At 36.5% G+C, this 21,453-nt stretch overlaps 1 protein-coding gene across 1 annotated transcript in view; it reads right to left on the bottom strand.

Annotated features, from left to right (window-relative positions):
• Nucleotides 1–21,309: 21,309 nt before the first annotated feature.
• LOC125843197 (DEAD-box ATP-dependent RNA helicase 47, mitochondrial) overlaps nucleotides 21,310–21,453 on the bottom strand; it is a 2,498-nt gene continuing 2,354 nt past the window's right edge. Inside the window, exon 3 of the mRNA XM_049522411.1 lies at nucleotides 21,310–21,371. Coding sequence (XP_049378368.1) covers nucleotides 21,310–21,371 — 62 coding nt within the window. The remainder of the gene's footprint in view (nucleotides 21,372–21,453) is intronic.

Raw genomic sequence — 21,453 nt, 5'->3', positions numbered from 1 at the left:
CTATATTGATCTTGAAAATGAGCTTGATTATAATATGGTATGGACTAAACAAAGAATGAATATCTCTGGCAAAGTGATAAGGATTCAAGCATGGACTCCTAGTTTTAAACCTGCTGAAGAAACTCCTATAGTCCCTATATGGATATCTTTACCGAATTTACCTTGGCATTGTTGTAATAAAGAGTTTGTGACAAGGCTGCTTTCACCTATAGGAAAGGTGTTATACTTAGATTTTGCTTCTATTAAAAAGACTAGGGGTAGTCAAGCTAGGGTGAAGGTTCAAGTGGATCTTACTCAAAAAAGACCTCCTTATATCTGGATGGGTCATATCGGGGAGGATATCACTAATGGGAGATGGCAGAAAATTGAATATGATAATATTCATGATTACTATTTCTATTATAAGCATCAAGGGCATGTGGAAAATGATTGTACCATTAGACAAAGGGATGAAAAGAAATGGACAATGTGAGAAACAAGAGTAATAAAGATATGCATAACAATCAACAACAGCCTAAGGGTTACAAAGACTCTGGTCCAAGAGATGATAATATCAATCCTTATAATCAACAAAGGGATCAGGGACAAAGGCAGGTGCAGCAAGAGGATCAGTGGCAAACACAAAGGAGGAGGAATAAGAATCAGCAGCAGGTACCAAGGGGAAACCCCAAACAACCAGACCAGTCCATCAACCAGGCAGGTATAATTGCTATTCCTACACAAAATACATATATTAATCTTGATTTTCAGGAGTCACCACCTCCTTTAGAGGAACTGGACATACACAATGGCAGCAAAAAAGATAGAAGGCTGAAGCCAACATCAAATCAACAGCAGGAACAGGGTGAGCAAATCCGAAATGTAACAAAAAACACTAATAACATTTCAAGAAAAGAAGTGATTAAAGGGAAAGATGTTACAGGTATTGACTTAATGCTCCCATCCCCTAAACCCCTTGAAATTGCTATTGTTGTTGAGGAAGCTGTTGGAGGTGTGGATGGGAGGGAACAGGAGACACCTACTAACCTGTAGGAAGGGGTGTCCAAAGGAGGGGGGGACTGACTCATGCTAGACATGACGAAGTGGATTTTGACCATAGTTGAGACTCTAGAGCCCCTGCTACCCCAAACAAAAATCAACAGAATCCTGGAACACAAGAGATAACTGATTCAGGTCAACAACATAGTAGATTCATTAATAAATCTAGGGAAAGGTCGAGTAAAAAGAGAAGAGAGGCTATAAAAAAGAGAATGCAGAAGAATACTGGCCAGGATCTAGATGTAATAGACACTGGTCAACAAACTAAGTAACAGGTTCTGCCTAAAGACAAGCAGGGTAAGCTGATTCGTGATGAGTTTGGGACACTTAACTCTGAAGATGAGGTGGATCCTGATAATCAATCTATGGATGAATCTGATGAGGATGCAGATGACAACATTAAGAAGACAAGTCAAATTTTTGGTTCCAATCTCCAGGATAAATGTTCTGATGTTCAAAGAATGACAGAGGAACATGGTTTATCCCCAAGGGGAAGGAAGCAGACTAGACACAACCCTTATCAGACTATCACTAGCATGTATGGCACCTCTAGCAGGCCAATGACTAGGTCCAAATTGAAAGGTTTTTAATGATTAAGTCCATCTGTTGGAATGCTAGGAGTATCAACACCAAAGGATCACTGGAAAGGCTACAAACTCTCAAGAAACTTCATCATTTATCTCTTATTACTAACCTGGAACCATTTGCAGATCAGTCTCATATTGACATAGTACGAATTCAACTCCAAATGAATCATGCAGTCAGTAATCCTAATGGGAAAATTTGGTTGTTTTGGTCCAATGAGGTAAATGGTCATATTCTTGAAAAGCATTATCAACACATTATAGTAACCTTTCAACACAATGATCTCCCTGATAAATTCATGATGTCCTTTATTTATGCTAAATGTAAGGAGTATATGAGGAGACCTTTGTGGGACACGTTAATGTTTTATGCTAATATGGAAATACCTTGGTGTAGTGTTGGTGATTTCAATGTTATCACATCTATAGAGGAGAAGCTTGGGGGAATCCCTTACAATATGAATAAGAGTTTTGAATTTATTGGAGAAATAGAGGCCCATGGATTGACTGATCTAGGTAACACAGGGCTTCCATTTACATAGTGTAATCAAAGAGATGTAGAAGCTAGAGTTTGGAAGAGATTAGATAGGTCTATGGTTAATGATAAATGGTTAGAAGTTATGCCTCAAACTACTATTGAGAATATATCCTCTGTTGGTTCTGATCATAGTCCTCTATTGATGGAGATGATTAATACAATTAAGAATCATACAAAATACTTCAAGTTTTTACACTGATGGGTTGAAAATGTGAATTTTCTGAAAACAATTCAGTAATGTTGGGAACAGGTTACTACTAGTGATCCTATGTGGAAATTACATATGAAAATGAAGAGATTAACTTCCACTCTTAGCAACTGGTCCAAACAAGAGTATGAAGATATTTTTTCTAAGGTAAGGGAGTTTGAAGAGACTATTAGGAATTCTGAAGAGGAATTTGTAACAAATAATACTGAAGCTCTTAGACAAAAATTACATCAGATGACTGCAACCTACATTAGGTATTTGAAATTGGAAGAATCTATTCTTAAACAAAATGTAACGCCCCTCAAAATGAAGTAGGAAGAACTAGAGCTTCACATGTGTTTTGATGGAGTATGGTTGTCCCGAGTCGTGTTTAAAAGAGTTTCGTGAGTCAACATCAAGGCACGTGCTAGACTCTATGTTAAAAAGGTGTTTTTAAATGATGGTTTAAGGAAGAGGCATGTGTCAAACCAAGGGGACAAGACTTGCTCAACCTTGGCCAAGCTACTGCCCCATGACCACAGACCAGTTCACGGCCAGTGGTCATGACCACGGTTCGTAAAAGTGGCCGTGAAGGTCACTCGGTGAAAAAGCTTGCAAGCCCATTTAGCCAAGCCACTGCCTCCAAGTTCACAAGCATCACCACGACTCGTTGTGTTGACCACAGATCGTGGGAGCTATCGTGAACTTGAATTGTCCTTGGAGGGCTTGGCAAGTGAGGGAGGCTTACTGCCTCAAGGACCACGGGCACCACCACGAGCCGTGGTGCCCCTCACAACCCGTTTAGTTGGGCGTGGTCCCTGACGGGCTGCCTCAAGAGAAGGGTTTTTAAGTAATTTTGTTTTAATTGTTTATTATGTTGTGTTGATTTTAAATGGTTTATATGATAAATATATAAGGTTTTAAGTCTTTTAACAAGTCATTTACTCTCTTTTCCCAAATTAAATCCAAAAGTTCTTCTCCCTCAATATTTCTCTCTCAACTCAAGGAAGAAGGAGAAGTGGAAACCTAGGGTTTTAGATTTCAAGCTCTCTTCATCAAATTTTCATGGGATTCATCAAGTCTAAGGTATGGTGACCCTTGATCCTTGATTATCCTTTCTTTCAAGGAGTCCATTCAAAAAGGGTTTCAAAAGTCTTCAAAGAACAAAAGGCTAATTTCTATTCTAAGCATGGGTTCATTGATAAATTATTTTCAAAAGCATTATATGGGTGAATTAAAGTAGAATTGATTATTTTATATGAACTTTATTCAAGAATCCATGTTTTCACTAAAACCCTAAATTTGCTATGAAGTGGGTCTATTTCTATAAATTCAAAGTTGATGGAATTATGTGTAAAGTGAATTGTATTGATATCTCTTGTGTTGTTTAAATGTTTATTTATGATTAATTGTTGATAATGGATGAATTAAGGGTGGTAAGCCTTATGGGTGAAGTATTGATGATTTTGGCTATGGCTTTGGATTATGGTAAGAAAGCTTGAACTCTCTTTATGGAATTGATTGTTGTTGGTAGGTTGAACCCACCTTTGGTGGAAGTGTTATATAATATTCTTGTGTGGTATTATTGGGAATTGAGGTCATGAAGGGCAATATATGAGTGTTATTATATTATTGTATTTTTATACATATATGAGGCTATATGTAAAGTCCTATATGAAGCTATATGTAAAGTTTGTGTGAAGCTATAATGTGAAGATATTCTAATGGTATTAATGTCATAAGGTATAAAGTGTTATTATGCTAATGTGAAAGCATGTCTCTCTTGAAATGGTGATATGTGGTGATGATGGACTATGATGAGTTTTCATAAGATGATGTTGTAGATCATATGCTAGACTTGAGTATCTTGTCTTGTGTCATGGAAGCTTGATTATATATATGAATGTTTAGTTGGGCTATGACTTAGTAATGGAGCTCTTCCTATAAATGCTAAAAGAGGAATTCTAGGCCTAGACTTGAATTGGTAGGCTTAAGCATAGTGCCTTTTTAAGAGTCTAGCTTTCCTAAGAAAATGTATAACCTTGAAGGATGGGCCTTAGGGCGATGTTCCCTTCTTGAGTGAAATGATAGGCTTAGAGATGGATGGAGCCGGAACGGCATAAAAATCCTTATCTAAGAAAGTAAAATGAGCTATCCTTATGAACCTAGATTGGCTATGACTAAGAAATAGGGCCTTTCTTGGGAAGAGGTACTATGAGTTGGTTGAACTAGAAAAGGAACCCTCTCTAGTACATATGTGATTGAATACTCTATGGCAACCAAGGCTAAGCACCGAGTGGACGTGGTTAGGATGGTGGCCTAGTTGAGCATGAGATTAGGCACAATGAACATCCTTGAACATCTCTTAAACCACGTGCCAACATGGGTTGATTTTAGTTCTACCCTTGGCAAGTAGAACAACCTCCACGGAGTAGGATAGACTCTGGATTCCATACCTTGCTAGTGTGGTCTATGTCGGTTAAGGCCTATTTCCATCATGTGGGATGTGCACTCTAGTATTGGATAGGTTCTACAACGTGTAGGTAGTAGTATGCTATCTACACATGGCACGAGTAGGCTTAAACGATGCTAAAGTGAGTTCCCTAAGCCTTAGGGCTATTATGTGATCGTCCCCTATATGCTTGTGTGTCTCTTAAATGGTTTTATAAAGAATGTTGACTTAGTGTGTTATAATGTAATGATAAAACCCTTGTCTATGGTAACTCTTAGGAACACTTAGGTGTATATGATGGGAGGTCACTTCATTATACACTTAAGTGTGGCTTAGGGTGACTTGAGATAGAGGCTTAAATGGTGATGAAGGAATTACTTTACTATCTTTTTTAAGTATTGTGCACTTGAATTAATTGAGTTGTAAATGATGTGAATATGGTCTTAATTGTGAATGGTGACTTGAAATGTGGGTTTATGCGTGTGGTTATAAAGGTTTGTTAAAGAGGGTCTTAAAAGCATACATTCCTTGTAAATGTCCGTTGTGCATGTTTTCTTGCATGGTCATCATACTTAGTACTTATTGTACTAACTTCATATTTCTCTATTGTTATAAGTGTAGGTGGTGGGAAGTGAGGAGATCTTTTGAGGAAGCTTGGGATATTGACTCTTCTCAAGAAGCTTGGTATGTCCTCATATATTCGACGACATAGTTGTTATCTTTCTAGTATTTCCACTTATACATTGTAAAAGACTTATTTTTTTTTATTGATGTAAAGGGCCGTGTCCCTAAAATGTTCTATTCGTGTCTAAGATGGTACATGAGACTTAGAAATTCTACTTCTTTACATTTGAAAGACTTTATGAGTACTATGGATTTGTTTTAAAATAGTGTTTTTTTTTTATTCTTTACATTTTTTTTATTACTGAATGCGATGAATGTATGCTAAGGCTTGTATAAGACCTCCGAGAGGTCGAATACGCATGTGACGGCTAGGGGGTGCTCCCGGGTCGTTACACAAAAGACCCAACTACAATGGTTTCAGGAAAGAGATGCCAATACCAAATACTTTCATGCTTTGATGAGATGTAGGAGAAGGAGGCTTTTTCTTCATAAAATTTGTATTGAAAATGAGGTGTGGATACAGGGTGAGGAACAAATTGCTCAGGCAGCTTGTGACTACTATCAGCACTAATTTACTGGACAAAATGAAAGAATCCTTCAATATATTCCTACAATAATTACTCCTGACCAAAATGAGATGCTACAAGCAATACCTAATATAGATGAACTCAGACAAGTTGTGTTTGTTATGCATCCACATTCAGCAGCAGGTCCTGATGGCTTTGAGGGAAAATTTTATCAGGTCTGTTGGAATATCATTAAAGAAGATTTATTGGTTGTTGTACAATCTTTCTTCTGTGGTCATATTATGCCTAAGTTCATGTCTCATGCTTGTTTGGTTTTACTTCCTAAAATTGACCAGCCTTCCAGATTCACAAAACTCAGACCTATTAGTCTTAGTAATTTTACTAATAAGATTATTTCCAAAGTGTTGAGCATGAGATTGGCTACTGTCTCACTTCTATTGTTATCAGAAAATCAGTTAGTGTTTGTGAGAGGAAGAAGCATAACTGAAAGTATCATGTTAGCACAAGAGATTACTCGTGGTATTAAAAAACCCCAGAGAGGAAATAATGTGGTTATCAAACTTGATATGGCCAAGGCATATGATAGAGTGTCTTGGTCATTTACATGTTTGGTTCTAAGGAGATTTGGTTTTGGGGAAATGTTTATAGATTTAGTTTGGAGAATAATGAGTAACAATTGGTATTCTATTATAATTTATGGTCATCGACAAGGTTTCTTTCACTCTATTTGAGGACTTAAGTAAGGTGATCATTTATCCCCTGCCTTATTTATTTTAGGAGTAGAGGTATTAACAAAGATGCTTAATTCTCTACATCAGATTCCAAGCTATATAGGTTTCTTTATGGAACCTAAGGGACCACAGATCAATCATGTAAGTTTTGCAGATGATGTAATTATATTTGCATCTACTGACAGACAATCCTTGAAACTCATTATCGACACTTTGGGGGAGTATGAGCATACAACTGGTCAACTTATTAATAGATCTAAGAGTCATTTTATGGTCCCAGACAATACTTCACATGATATTATCAATAATATTCAGGAATGTACAAATTTTTCCCAGAAATGCAATCCTATTACTTATTTAGGATGTCCTCTATATATTGGTAGACAAAGGATCATTTATTATTCTCATTTAGTTGAGAAGGTGATAAGGGTTCCAATTGGGGATGAAACCAATTGAAATCAAATGGGGAATGAAACAACACAAAAGTAAGATAGATGAGAAATAAGAGATGAGAAGAGAAGAAAGAAAGACAATTGAATAAACAATCAACCAAGGAAGAAGAGAAACTTGAATTCGAAAAGAAATAACTCAAATTGAAAACCACAAATGAGCAATCTCAAGTGAAATCAAGGTTAAAGAAGTCCTAAATCAACAATGAGAATCCACCCATCACTAATCTAGATTAAGATACACTAAGCTAGGCTATCCTAAAGGGATTCCACCCTTAAACTACACTCTTGAAAGAGTTTTTTCACATTCAAAATCCATATAATCTAAATCTTCCAAAATAAAAGGGACTACTATTTATACTAATAAAATAAAGAAGACACTTATTTGACAATTTTACCCTTAATGAGGTAAGGGCCTTGTTTGGTTGACTTCTTTTGTGCATTCTTGAAAATAAAGTAAAGAAGATATTTCTTTGACAATTTTACCCTTAATGAGGTAAGGGCCTTGTGTGGTTGTCTTCTTTTGTGAATTCTTGAAATTATGAGATGACCATTTGCACAAATGGCCTCTTTCTTCTTCTCTTCACTTAGATGGACCTTCCACACATTGTACTTCTTGATTTTGTGTCCATCAAGCGCCTGTAATGCTTTTACGCGATCCATGTTGTTATCATCCTCCCCTTCTTGAAAAGGATTTGTCCTCGAATCCAAACCTTGCAAAACCATGAAAAGGACAAACAACAAATATATGAGGGTATAATGGTTAGCACAAAAAGCATTACACCAAGGAGACACAATCTCAGAGCAACCAAGTATCTTCTATTATCAGGACTATTAAGCCCGTAGTTGGAGAACAAGGAAATTGGCTATTCCTCACATCAAAAGGATAATACTACCAAAAATATAGCATTACTACAAGCTCAAATGCTCACCGGGGTCAAAATGATAATAGGTCCACATAATGGGGTCATACAAACAAGTATAGACCTCAATGATACCTCGACCGATGCAATGCCCATTTAAGACAAATATGAGACTCATCATATGCAAAGAGATGGTAGAGAAATGTGTCATGCACATAAGGGTCATCTAAGGTGTTCCTATATGCAAGATTAAAACTAGGTTTAAGGATCCTAGCACTCATTACATCACAAGATGGAACACATAAAGACAACATGACGAATTTAAGATAAACTTCCCCCTCTCTTGACAAATAACTCTTATCCCCATAAGATGCACAATCAACAAGATCATACGCAAAGAGATAGTAAAGAAAGGGGGCTAGAAAACTACCCTTCCCCATGTACAACGTAGGCCCCTCAAGTAAATTGTAAATCGTCAAGAAGAACTTTCCATCGTAGGGAAAGGCGCCAACAAATTCCTCCAAATTGTTCTTGTCATCTTGACCAAGCATCACTAAACAAATGCCACAATTCAACTCATTACTGGGGTCAAATGGAAAGGAAATCCATGAACATGGATCAAGCACACGTTTAATTACTAACCCGGTTGGCACCCTTATCTTCCAATATCATAGTACTCCACTCAAAAGTGCTAACATCATCATATGCAAACAAGTAGTAGAGAAAGGTGTCACATAAATGAACTTCAATCGAGTTGTTCCCAAGTTTGGCCTACACTTTGTATATTAAAGAAGCACAATTCATATGAAGAATTGGAACACACAAGGATGAAGTAACATTTAACACATAAGCGTCCCCTTTCATCTTAACACTACCCTCTCCAATAAATGTACTATCATCTTCACAAAAGAGATTTCCATTTTTGGAAAGTGTGTTATCACACCATAGTGGATTCTCAAACAATTGATAGCCGCTGAGAGTGGCTACACTTCCAACATTATAAGGCATTTCACTATGCACACTCTCAAGAGTCATGTCATCATCAAACAAGAGATTATCCTTTAACAAACATTCTACCTCAAGATTCACATGAGAAAAACAATAAATGGTGCTATGGTGTAAGGATTCATTCGAATCATTAATGCCAACACTATGAGGACACAAATTGATCTTTCTAGAAGAATCAACTTGGTCATCAATAGGATCAACTAGTGTAGCATCACTTTCATCGCAGGACAATGTACCCTCATTCAAGATACATGTGCCAACACTAGGTGGACACAAATTGACCTTACTAGAAGAGTCAATTTGGTCATCAAAAGGATCAACTAGTGCTTGCTCACTCACAACAAGGATATTATCATCACATAAGATAGTGCTATCAAGAACATCACAAGGTAAAGACTCAATATGCTCACAAAAAGACAAGCTATTATTTACACTCAATGGGCTACTAGCCACACAATGATGTTCCAACTTCAAGGAAATGTAGGCGTTAGCATTGTTACCTTGTAGCTCATAGGAAGAAGTGTCGTCACCTTGTCTATCAACATTAGAGCACATTTTCTCATTTTGGAAGCTTTCAAGAACCTCATGATTCTTCACATTTTGAGGTGCCTCACTAGGCTTGCTTCCAAGGATACCTGCACAAATTTTCAAACTACTAGAGAAAGTAAAGTTACATGAGTTCGGAGAAAAATGTGACAACCCTCTCACAACACTCCACCCAACCTCTCCTTTTTCCAATCTAGAGTTGTCACTTTTCACATCCTTACTCCTCTCAATCTTTTGTCTCTCAATTTGATGGGAGTTAGGGCAAGTGCCAAGGATTCCTTTTGAAGGGTTAGAAGATCCCTTAAAGTTCAACTTCCATTTTGGTGCACAAGGAGTGGGTGTTTTGACTTCCATGTGCAACTCCTTAGTGTCAACCTTAAAAGGAGTATCTTGTTTTTCTTCCAAGGGCAACTCCTTAGGCGTATCTTCATGATGAATAACTTGCCTCTTTTGTACCATAGACAGAACCTTTTCAAATATCTGCAAGAAATCATCAAAATCTTCCCTCAACATTGTAAAAGATTCTCTTAACTCTACTACTTCATGGCTTAATGTTCCTCCCCCTCTACCTTCAACCTCATCACCATACGGAGAACAAGAAACATTGGAACTAGGATGAGAAGAATAAGTTAGCATATTTTGAGAAGTAGGGAATGTACTTCTTCTATGGTCCACACGGCGACTTTGAAATGGTCCCACCCAAACATCTATGCCTTCTTTCTTAGGATAGGAAGTAGCACAAGACAAGGTAGTAAATTCAACCTCACAATCTCCATTTCTATCTATATTCTGCTCAAAAGATTCATAAGACCTATGAGAGAAAGAATTGTACCTCAAATCACCATCATAACCATGGTGTGTAGCATGAGAACCTTCATCTCCACAATGATATACACCATAAGGTTCTTCCATCCCTTCAACATCATCAAAAGAGTCATAAGTTCCATTCATCTCAAAATCATCTCCAGAGTAGTAGTTCTCACCACCATGTTGTTCATTATCCCATGAACTATCATATCCCTCATAAGAATCACAATCATAAACAAGAGCCCCATTACCATGCTCGTAAGAACCATCATAGCCCTCACAAAACTCATTTTCACCATGCTCATAGCTCATATTGCTAAAAGCATATTCACCAATATCGTCTCCACAATATTCGGAAGTTACGGATGACATTCTTCCTTGTAATCACCTGGGGTACCTACAAAACTTAGCAAACAAGGTTAGTGGCAAATTCCTCACACCTCTCTTATTTGATCTCACACTCACCTTCCTAAAGTGTCTTCCCAAAGTTGATAGAGAACTACCTTTGCCCAATCAAATAACAAAATCACTAATTCTTTGTGGTGGAGTGGATTATTGTGACTCTTGACAGAAGGATGACCCAAAAATCTAAAGGACTAGAATCAAGAAGGTTATCAACGAATTAAGATGACAAAAGTAGAAGAAAGAAGTACCAAAAAAAATTCAGACTCAAAATAAACCAAGTAACAAAAGTAGAAGAATTACTTCTTGTTACTTAATTTGAAAGATCNGTTATCAACGAATTAAGATGACAAAAGTAGAAGAAAGAAGTACCAAAAAAAATTCAGACTCAAAATAAACCAAGTAACAAAAGTAGAAGAATTACTTCTTGTTACTTAATTTGAAAGATCAAAGAAAAGATTTGATGATTAAAAACTAGTTAAAAGTAATTAAAGATGTTAATTAATTGTTAAATAGTTGAAAAATAGAAGAAAAAAAGTGTGGAAGAAGAAGAAGTGAATTTGGACACTTAGAAAAACTTTTAAGCCTTAAAAAAGTTCTTCACTTGTAAGGCTTTGATTGGATAATTTAATGATTAAAACTAGTTAACAAGTAATTAAAGATGTTAATTAGTTGTTAAATAGTTGAGGAATTGAAGGAAAAAAGTATAGAAATAGAATCAAGAAGTTTGGACACTTAGAAAAATTTTTTGGTCCAAAAAACTTCCCATACTTAGAATATTTTTGGAATCTTAAGCAAAAACCTGCACATTTTCCGCTCTGAATCTGAGCCACACACGCCACGTGGTACATCTAGGATGGCCTGGCAGTGAGCTGTTGTTGTGGCACTGACTTGGCGCTGAAGTGTCTACTTTGTTGGCAGCTGATTGCTGACGTGGCAGTCCACGTGGATTTTTTTTTTTTTTGAATTCAAATTTTATTTTTTTTTCAAAATTCCACTAATAGACACCAAAAAAACATCTTTTACCAACTTTGACTTAAAAAGTTGGATCGAATGTACTTTCTTCTTTCTTCTTTCTTCTTTCTTCTTTCTTCCTCTTCAAGAACAACTTGAAGATACAAAAGAACACATAGACCACCAAGAACACACACTAAACCCCAATACACTCAAATCAACTTGAAATTGGCTCAAAATTTAGGATTTTCTTCCCTTCAACTAAGAGAACAAAGCCCATTAATTATTAACCTCCAATTTCGCCTCAATCAAAAGACCCACTTTCAAAATTTGAAAAGTTTGAAAAGCTTGAAACCCTTCAATGGTAACTTCACTTCTACAACTCCAAATTGAACAAAAATTGAAACCTAGACTCAATAAAACACTAGGGAACAAGGATCTAATGTCAAAAATAACAAATCAAAATTTAAAAAAATTTAGATTTCTTTTTTTTTTTCTGACAATTTTTTTGGATTCTTTTTTTTTAAAACCAAGACAAGATTTGTAAGAACAAATCTAAACCTAGGCTCTTGATACCAAATGATAAGGGTTCCAATTGGGGATGAAACCAATTGAAATCAAATGGGGAATGAAACAACACAAAAGTAACATAGATGAGAAATAAGAGATGAGAAGAGAAGAAAGAAAGGCAATTGAATAAACAATCAGCCAAGGAAGAAGAGAAACTTGAATTCGAAAAGAAACAACTCAAATTGAAAACCACAAATGAGCAATCTCAAGTGAAATCAAGGTTAAAGAAGTCCTAAATCAACAATGAGAATCCACCCATCACTAATCGATATTAAGCTCCACTAAGCTAGGCTATCCTAAAGGGATTCCACCTTTAAACTACACTCTTGAAAGAGTTTGTTCATTTCACATTCAAAATCCATATAGTCTAAATCTTCCAAAATAAAAGAGACTACTATTTATACTAATAAAATAAACAAGACACTTATTTGACAATTTTACCCTTAATGAGGTAAGGGCCTTGTTTGGTTGACTTCTTTTGTGAATTCTTTAAAATAAAGTAAAGAAGACACTTCTTTGACAATTTTACCTTTAATGAGGTAAGGGCCTTGTTTGGTTGTCTTCTTTTGTGAATTCTTGAAATTATGAGATGACCATTTGCACAAATGGCCTCTTTCTTCTTTCTCTTCACTTATATGGACCTTCCACACATTGTACTTCTTTATTTTGTGTCCATCAAACTCCTCTAATGCTTTTACGCGATCCATGCTTCCCATGTTGTTATCAGAAGGTCTCCAAAAAGGTTTGTGGATGGCAGGCAAGGATTCTTAGTTTTGGGGGAAGGATTACATTGATCAAGCATGCTTTACAATCTATACCTATACATACTATGGCTGTAATTTCTCCTCCAAACACTACTATTAAATACATAGAGGCCATTATTGCTGACTTCTTCTAGGGAAGGGATCATGATAAAAGGAAATATCATTGGGATTCACTTGACACTATGAGTTTACCTTGTACAGAAGGAGGGGTAGGGATGAGAAGACTCACTGATATATGCACTTCTTTGCAATACAAACAATGGTGGACTTTCAGATCAAAATATTCTTTATGGAGTCAATTTCTTAAATCCAAATATTGTCAAAGAGCTCACCCAGTTGCAAAAAAGGTGGACACTGGACAGTCTTTGATGTGGAAGTACATGATGAGGAACAAGATTAAAGTAGAAGAGCATATAGGTTGGAAAATCAATTCAGGCAGTTGCTCATTTTGGTGGGATGATTGGTTAGGAGTAGGAGCTCTAGCTAATTATACTAATGGTGTATCAAGTCTCAATAATGCTACTATTGCACAATTTCTAGTTAATGGAAAATGGAATGAAAGGAAACTGAGGCAACAGGTTCCGCCTCTTCTCATTCCTTCTATTTTAAATACTGATTTTCAGTTTTTGCAGGGAGTTTTAGATAGTGCAGTCTGGAAACATACTATATTTGGAAAATTCACATGTGCATCAGCCTGGGAAATTTGCAGAAATAAGAAGAGCACTACAGAACTTAACTCTCAAATTTGGCATATACATATTCCTTTCAAAATGTCATTCCTCCTTTGGAGGGCTTTGAGGAAAAAACTACCAACAAATGAGAAATTAGGGACCTTTGGGGTGGAACCTGTGAGATGTTCTTGTTGTTATCAGCAAGGTTGGGATGATGTGGATCATATATTAATTCAAGGACAATTTGCAACATATATCTGGAAATATTTTACAAATTCTTTGGCTGTTACTATACAACAGACATCCCTAAGTAGCTACCTATTAAATTGGGGTGGCAGTCAAGTTAAAAATGAAGCTCACAAGATGATTCTTCAGACTCTTCCTATAGTCATATGATGGAACTTATGGAAAAATAGGTGTTCAGCCAAGTATGGGGGCAAGATTTCTAGTATCAGCAGGGTTAAATACTTGATTATTAAAGACATGTTTCAGCTTCTCAGATCTGTATTTCCTTATATTCAGTTGCCAATTCAGTGGCCAGAGGTTGTAGACAGGATAGAACATGGTAAACATGAGGTTAGAGTCATCTCAGTAAGGTGGAAAACTCCTTCTATTCCTAATTATAAACTGAATATGGATGGTAGTTCTTTGCATAATCCGGGGAAGATTGGAGGCGGTGGTATTCTGAGGGATTCGAATGGGACTATTGTTTACGCATTTGCTATACCATTGGATGAAGGGACCAATAATCAGGCAGAGGTACAGGCTGCCAGTTATGGGCTCAATTGGTGCATCCAACATGGGTATCAAAACATCATTTTAGAAGTGGATTCTGAATTACTAAATAAATGGTTTTTGCAGATTTCTGATCCTCCTTGGAGGCTTAGCAGTTTTGTGCAAGAGCTACAAGGCTTAGCTAAACAATGTGCATATTTTCAATGTGTTCATACATACAAAGAGGCCAACAATACATCAAATTTACTGTCCAAACAAAGTCATACGCAAGATATCATCCAACATTATTACACCCCCAACCAATTACCAAAAGCAGTTAGAGGAAGTTATATTCTGGAGAAAACGGGAATTCATAGTTTCAGAAGAAAAAAATTGAGAATGATTAAAATTCCTCCTTGATTGATTCCTTTCAACACACCTCCTCGAATTTCTGGTTCTATCTTTCAACTTAACTATCAACTTAGTTTGGTTGTTTGATTATGAACAGGAACTCCTGGTGGTGGTGGAATTTCTCCAGAGGCATACATTATAACAACATGCTTGTTATCTTGTCTAAATTAAAATCACAAATATCTACTGTTCGATGATCAAAACCTAGTGCAGCAAGAGGGAGCTATCTGCAGCTAAGGGAGCTCTTCAGAGGAAAAGTGCAACTTGTTATGTTGAGCCAACAGTGAAGCAAATGTAATAGAAACGAATAGCTACAAACTTGTGAGAATCCCACTAATATACTCATGATATACCAAGTGCTGTAAGAAGGACTCATACAATCCCTAGACAAGTTGATTCATGAGACATAACTTTTCAACCACACTATGTCATTAGGTATAGTAGTTTGATTAGGTATAAATCTAAATTTCTTGTAAGGGGAGAGTCTCCCTTATTTATGTATTATTTGTACTTTGTATTAAGAGAGGAGTCCTCTCTAGGTGCTTAGTTTAATATTACATCTTCTTGTATAGGGTGGAGTCGACTAACCTTAGTAGGTAGGTCGACTCTTGACCCACCTTAGGATTGGAGGTAAGGTATATGTCCCCCTCCTTGTATAATTTGATTTTATATATGATAAGGTCTGGGGGCGTTGCTCAGCCCCTGACCCCCTCAAGGGACGTTAAAAATTTTTTTAAAAAATCCTAAACACTAAGCCAAAACCCTAAACCTTAAATCCTAAACTTTGAACCCTAAACCCTAAATCCAAACCCCTAAACCCTAAATCTACAACTCAAAACGCTAAACCCTAAACCCTATACCCAAATCTAAACCCTAAACTCTAAACCCTAAGCCCTATACCTTAAACCCTAAATGCTAACCCTGAACCTAAACCCTAAACCCTAAATCAAAACCCTAAACCCTAAACTCTATATTCTAAACCCTAAATCCTAAATCTTATACCCTAACCCTAAACCTAAACCCCAAAACCTAAATCCAATCTTTAAACCCTAGACCTTAAATCCTAAACCCTAAATCTATACCCTAACCCTAAACCTAAACACTAAACCCTAAATCCAAACTCTAAACCCTAAATCCTAAACCTAAGCCCTAAACCTTAAACCTAAACCCTAAATTCTAATGCTAAACCTAAACCTTAAACCCTAAATCCGAACCCTAAATCCTAAACCCCAAATCATATACCCTAATCCTAAACCTAAACACTGAAACCCAAATCCAAACTCTAAACCCTAAATACTAAACCATAAATCCTAAACCCTAAGCCAAAACCCAAGACCCTAAATCCTAAATGCAAAACATTGAACCCTAAATCCTAAATACTAAACACCTAACCTTAAATCTACTACTAAAAACCCTGAATCCTAAACCCTAAACCCTAAATACTAAATCCTAAACCGTAAATCCAAATCCCTAAACTCTAACCCCTAAACCCTAAACCCTAAACTCTTAACTATAAACCCTAAACCCTAAACCCTAAACTCTAAACCCTAAACCCTAAACCCTAAACCATAATTCATATACCCTAACACTAAACCTAAACACTAAAACCCAAATCCAAACTCTAAACCATAAATCCTAAACATAAGCCCTAAACCCTAAACTCTAATTACTAACCCCTAAACCTTAAACCCTAAACACTAAATCCTAGACCCTAAACCCAAAACCATAAACCCTAAACCCATAAACCAAAACACAAAACACAAAACCCCTATATCCCTAACCTTAAACCCTAAACTTAAATCCTAACCCCTAAATCCAAATCCTAAACCCTAAACACTAAATTCTAAACCCTAAATCATATACCCTAATCATAAACCTAAACACTAAAACCTAAATCCAAACTCTAAACCGTAAATCCTACACCCTAAGCCAAAACCCTAAACCCTAAAATCCTAAATACTAAACACTAAATCCTAAATTCTAAATCCTAACCCCTAAACCCTAAACCTACAACTCAAAACCCTGAACCCTAAATCCTAAACCCAAAATCCTGAACCCTAAAAACAAAACCCTAAACTCTAACCCCTAAAACCTAAACCCTAAACCCTTCACTATAAAATGTAAACTCAGAACCCTAGACCCTAAACCCTAAATACTAACCCTAAACATTAACCTTAAACCCCAAACCCAAACCCTAAACCCTAAATACTAAATTCTAAACCCAAATTCCTATACTGTAACCCTAAACCTAAACACTAAAACCTAAATCCAAACTCTAAACCCTAAATCCTAAACCTAAGCCCTAAACCATAAATCTTAAACCCTAAACTCTAAATCCTAACCCCTAAACCCTAAATCTATTACCCTAAACCATAAACCATAAACCATAAACCCTAAAACCTTAAACCAAAACACAAAATCATAAACCCTATACCCTTAACCTTAAACCCTAAACCCTAAACCCCGAACCCAAAAGACTAAACCTTAAACCCTAAACCCTAAACCTTAAATCCTAAATACAAACTCTGAACCATAAATCCTAAACCCCAAACCTTAATCCCTAAACCCTATCCCGAAATCCTAAACCCTCAACCTAAGCCATAAACCCTAAATCCTAAATCCTAACCCCTAAACCCTAAACCTACAACTCGAAACCCTAAACCCTTGAACATAAACTCTAAACCTTAAACCCTAAACCCTAAACCCTAAACCCAAAACCTTAAACCCTAAAACCTAACACTAAACCTAAAACCTAAACGCTAAATCTAAACTCTAAGCCCTAAATCCTAAACCCTAAATGCTAAACTCTGAAAGGTAAACCCTAAACCCTAAACCCTAACCCTAAACCTTAAACCTAAACCCTAAACCCAAAACCTTAACCCTAAACCTAAACCTTAAACTCTAAACCCAAAACCTAAAACCCTAAATCCTAACACTAAACTAAAACCTAAATCTTAATTCTAAATTCTAAACCCTAAATCCTAAACCCTAAATGCTAAACTCGGAAAGCTAAACCCTAAACTCTAAACCCTAACCCTATACCCTAAGCCTAAACCTTAAACCTAAACCCTAAACCCAAAACCCTAAACCTTAACCCTAAACCTAAACGCTAAACCCTAAATCCAAACTGTGAACCCTACATACTAAACACTAAATACTGAGCTCTAAACCCTAACCCCTAAACCCTAAATAAAAAACATCAAACCCTAAACCCTAAAGCCTAACCAAAAACCCCAATCCAAAAACCTTAATCCCTAATCCCTAACCATAAATTGAAAACCCTAAATCTAAGCCCTAACCAATAAATCCTAAACCTCAAGGCTAAATCCAAAACATTAAATCCTACACCCTAAATCCTAATCACTAAACAATAACCATAAATCCTAAAGCCTAAACCTGAACTCTAAACCCTAACCCTAAAACCTAAACCCTAACCCTAAATCCTTAACCCTAAACCCTAATCCCTAAACCCTAAACACTAAACCCCAAAGACTAAATTATAAACCCTAAATCTAAACCATAAACCGTAAATTGTAAACCCAAAACCCTAAACTCTAAAACCTAAACCCTAAACCCTAAACCCTAAACCCTTAACCCCAAACCCAAAATTCTAAACCATAAACGCTAAACCCTAAACCCTACACCAAAAACCCTAAACTCAAAGCTAAACAATAAACCTTAAACCCTAAAACCTTAGCCATAAACTCTAAACCCTAAACCATAAACCGACAACCCAAAACCCTAAACCCTATAACCTAAACCAAAAACCCTAAACTCTAAACCCTAAAAGCTTAACCACAAACCCTAAACCCTATACGTAAACAAAAACCCTAAACTCTAAACCCTAAATCTAAACTCAAAACCCTAAACCCTAAACCCTAAAGTCAAAACCCTAATCCCTAAACCTTAGACCCTTAAACCTAACCTCTAAATCATAAACCCTAAACTCTAAACCTACAACTTGAAACCCTCAACCCTAAAACCAAACCCCTAAACCTTAAACCCTAAACCTAAAACCTTAAACATTAAACCCGACTGGCCTCTTTGTTCATAGTGGTTGAGGAGTTTGCTCAATACCACTAGTGGATCAAGGGTTCAAAGGCTGGTAAGAAGAACAAGAAAACAAAAAAAAACTTTGACTCGAAACCCTAAACCTTAAACCTTAAACCTTAAACCCTAAAACCTAAACCCTAAACCTTAAACCCAAAACCTACAACCCTAAACCCTAAATTTTAAACCCTAAACCCTAAACCCTAAACTCTTAACCATGAACTCGTAACTCGAAACCCTAAACTCTAAACCCTAAACCCTAAACCCTAAACCCTAAAAGTAAAACACTTAACCCTTAACCATAAACCCTAAACTCTAAATTTTAAACCAAAAACCCTAAACCCTAATCCCTAACTTGACCCCACACTCTAAATCCTAAACCCTAAACCCTAAATTCTAAACTCTAAACGTTAAACCCTCAACCCTAAACCCTACATCTTGAATCCTAAGCCTAAACCTAAACCCTAAACCCTAAATTCTAAACCCTAAACCCTAAATCCTAAACCCTAAACACTAAATCCTAAACCCTAAGCCCTAAATCCTAAACTCTAGACCCTAAATACTAAACCCTAAACCCTAAACTCTGAATCATAACCCCTAAACCCCAAACCCTAAACCCTAAATTTTAAACCCTAAACCCTAAATCCTTAACCATAAACTCTTAACTCTAAACCCTAAGCCCTAAGCCCTAAACCCTAAACCCTAAACCCTAAACCCAAACCCTATACCCTAAAACCTAAACCCTAAATTAAAACCCTCCACCTTCAACCATAATCCCTAAACTTTAAACAGTAAACACTAAATCCTAAACCCTAAACTCTACTCCCTAAACCTGACCCCTAACTCTAAATCCTAAACCCAAACCTAAACCTTAAACCATAAACACTAAATCCTAAACTCTAATTGTTAAGCCCTAAACCCTAAATCCTATAACATACCCCAAAACCTAACTACTAAAACCTAAATCCAAATCTAAACACTAAATCCTAATCCCTAAATCTAAAACCCTAAGCCAAAACCAAAAACCCTAAATCCTAAATCCTAAACGCTAAAAACTAAACCCCAAATCCTAAATCCTAATTCCTAAACCCTAAACCCAAAACCCAAAACCCAAAGCCTATAACTTAAAACCCCGAACCCTAAACCCTAAACACTAAATCTAAACCCTAAATCCAAAACCCTAAATTCTAACCCCTAAAACCTAAACCCTAAATTCTAACCCCTAAAACCTAAACCCTAAATGCTAAACCCTAAACCCTTAACTATAAACACTGAACCCTAAACTCTAAACCCTAAACCCTAAACCCTAAACCCTAAATTCTAACCCTAAACCTAAACCTTAAACCCTAAAACTAAACCCTAAACCCTAAACACTAAATTCTAAACCCTAATTCATATACCCTAACCCTAAACCTAAACACTAAAACCTAAATCCAAACTCTAAACCCTAAACCCTAAAACCTAAACCTAAGCGCTAAACCCTAAATACTAAACCCTAAATCCTACACTTAAAATCCTAATCCCTAAACCCTAAACCCAAAACCCTAGACCCTAAATCCATAAAACCCAAAACCATAAACCCTAAACCCTTAAACCAAAACACAAAACACTAAACCCCTGTACACTTAACCTTAAACCTTAAACCCTAAACTCTATATCCTAACCCCTAAATCCAAACCCTAAACCCTAAACCCTAAACACTAAATTCTAAACCCTAAATCCTATACCTTAACCCTAAACCTAAACACTAAAACCTAAATACAAACTCTAAACCCTAAATCCTAAACCCTTGAACATAATTTCTAAATCCTAAACCCTAAACCTTAAACATACAACCCGAAATCCTAAACTTGAAACCCACAACCCTAAACATTAAAACCTAACTCTGACAGCCTAAACCTAAGACCTAAAGTCTAAACCCTGAACCTTAAACCCTAACTCTAAACCCTAGACCCTAACACTAAACCCTAAACCCTAAACCCTAAAGCATAAACTCTAAACCCTAAATCCTAAACCCTAAACCCCAAAGCCTATATTTTAAACCCTAAACCCATAACCCAAAACCTTAAAACCTAAACCCTAAACCCTAAGCCCTTAACACCAAAGCCTAAATTCTAAACCATAAACCTAAACAAAAAACCTATACCAAAAACCCTAAACCATAAACCCTAAACCATAAACCCTAAACCCTAAACCCAAAACCCTAAACCCTAAAACCTAAACCCTAAACCCTAAACCTAGAACCAAAAACCCAAAACCCTAAACTCTAAACCCTAAAAGTGAAACCATAAACCCTAAACCCTATACATAACCATAAACCCTAAACCCTAAACCCTAAATCTAAAATCAAAACCCTATCGCCTTCTCATTTTCCAATTTTTTTCTCTCTCTAAAAAATATTTCTCTAGCATGTTTTCTCTCAACTGGGCGATTTTGATGGCCAGTTCCACCGGAATGGCCACACAGCCGTCGGACGGGCCTCTAAGGCCACCGGACTTAATGAAAAAGAGGCGCAATGACAACAGCTACAAAACCCACACTACAAGAAACTGCATTTTTAGTG

Source organism: Solanum stenotomum, chromosome 10 (assembly GCF_019186545.1).
Source record: "Solanum stenotomum isolate F172 chromosome 10, ASM1918654v1, whole genome shotgun sequence".
NCBI lineage: Eukaryota > Viridiplantae > Streptophyta > Magnoliopsida > Solanales > Solanaceae > Solanum > Solanum stenotomum.
Note: the sequence above shows the minus strand (reverse complement) of the source record. Positions and strands in the feature narration are given on the sequence as shown.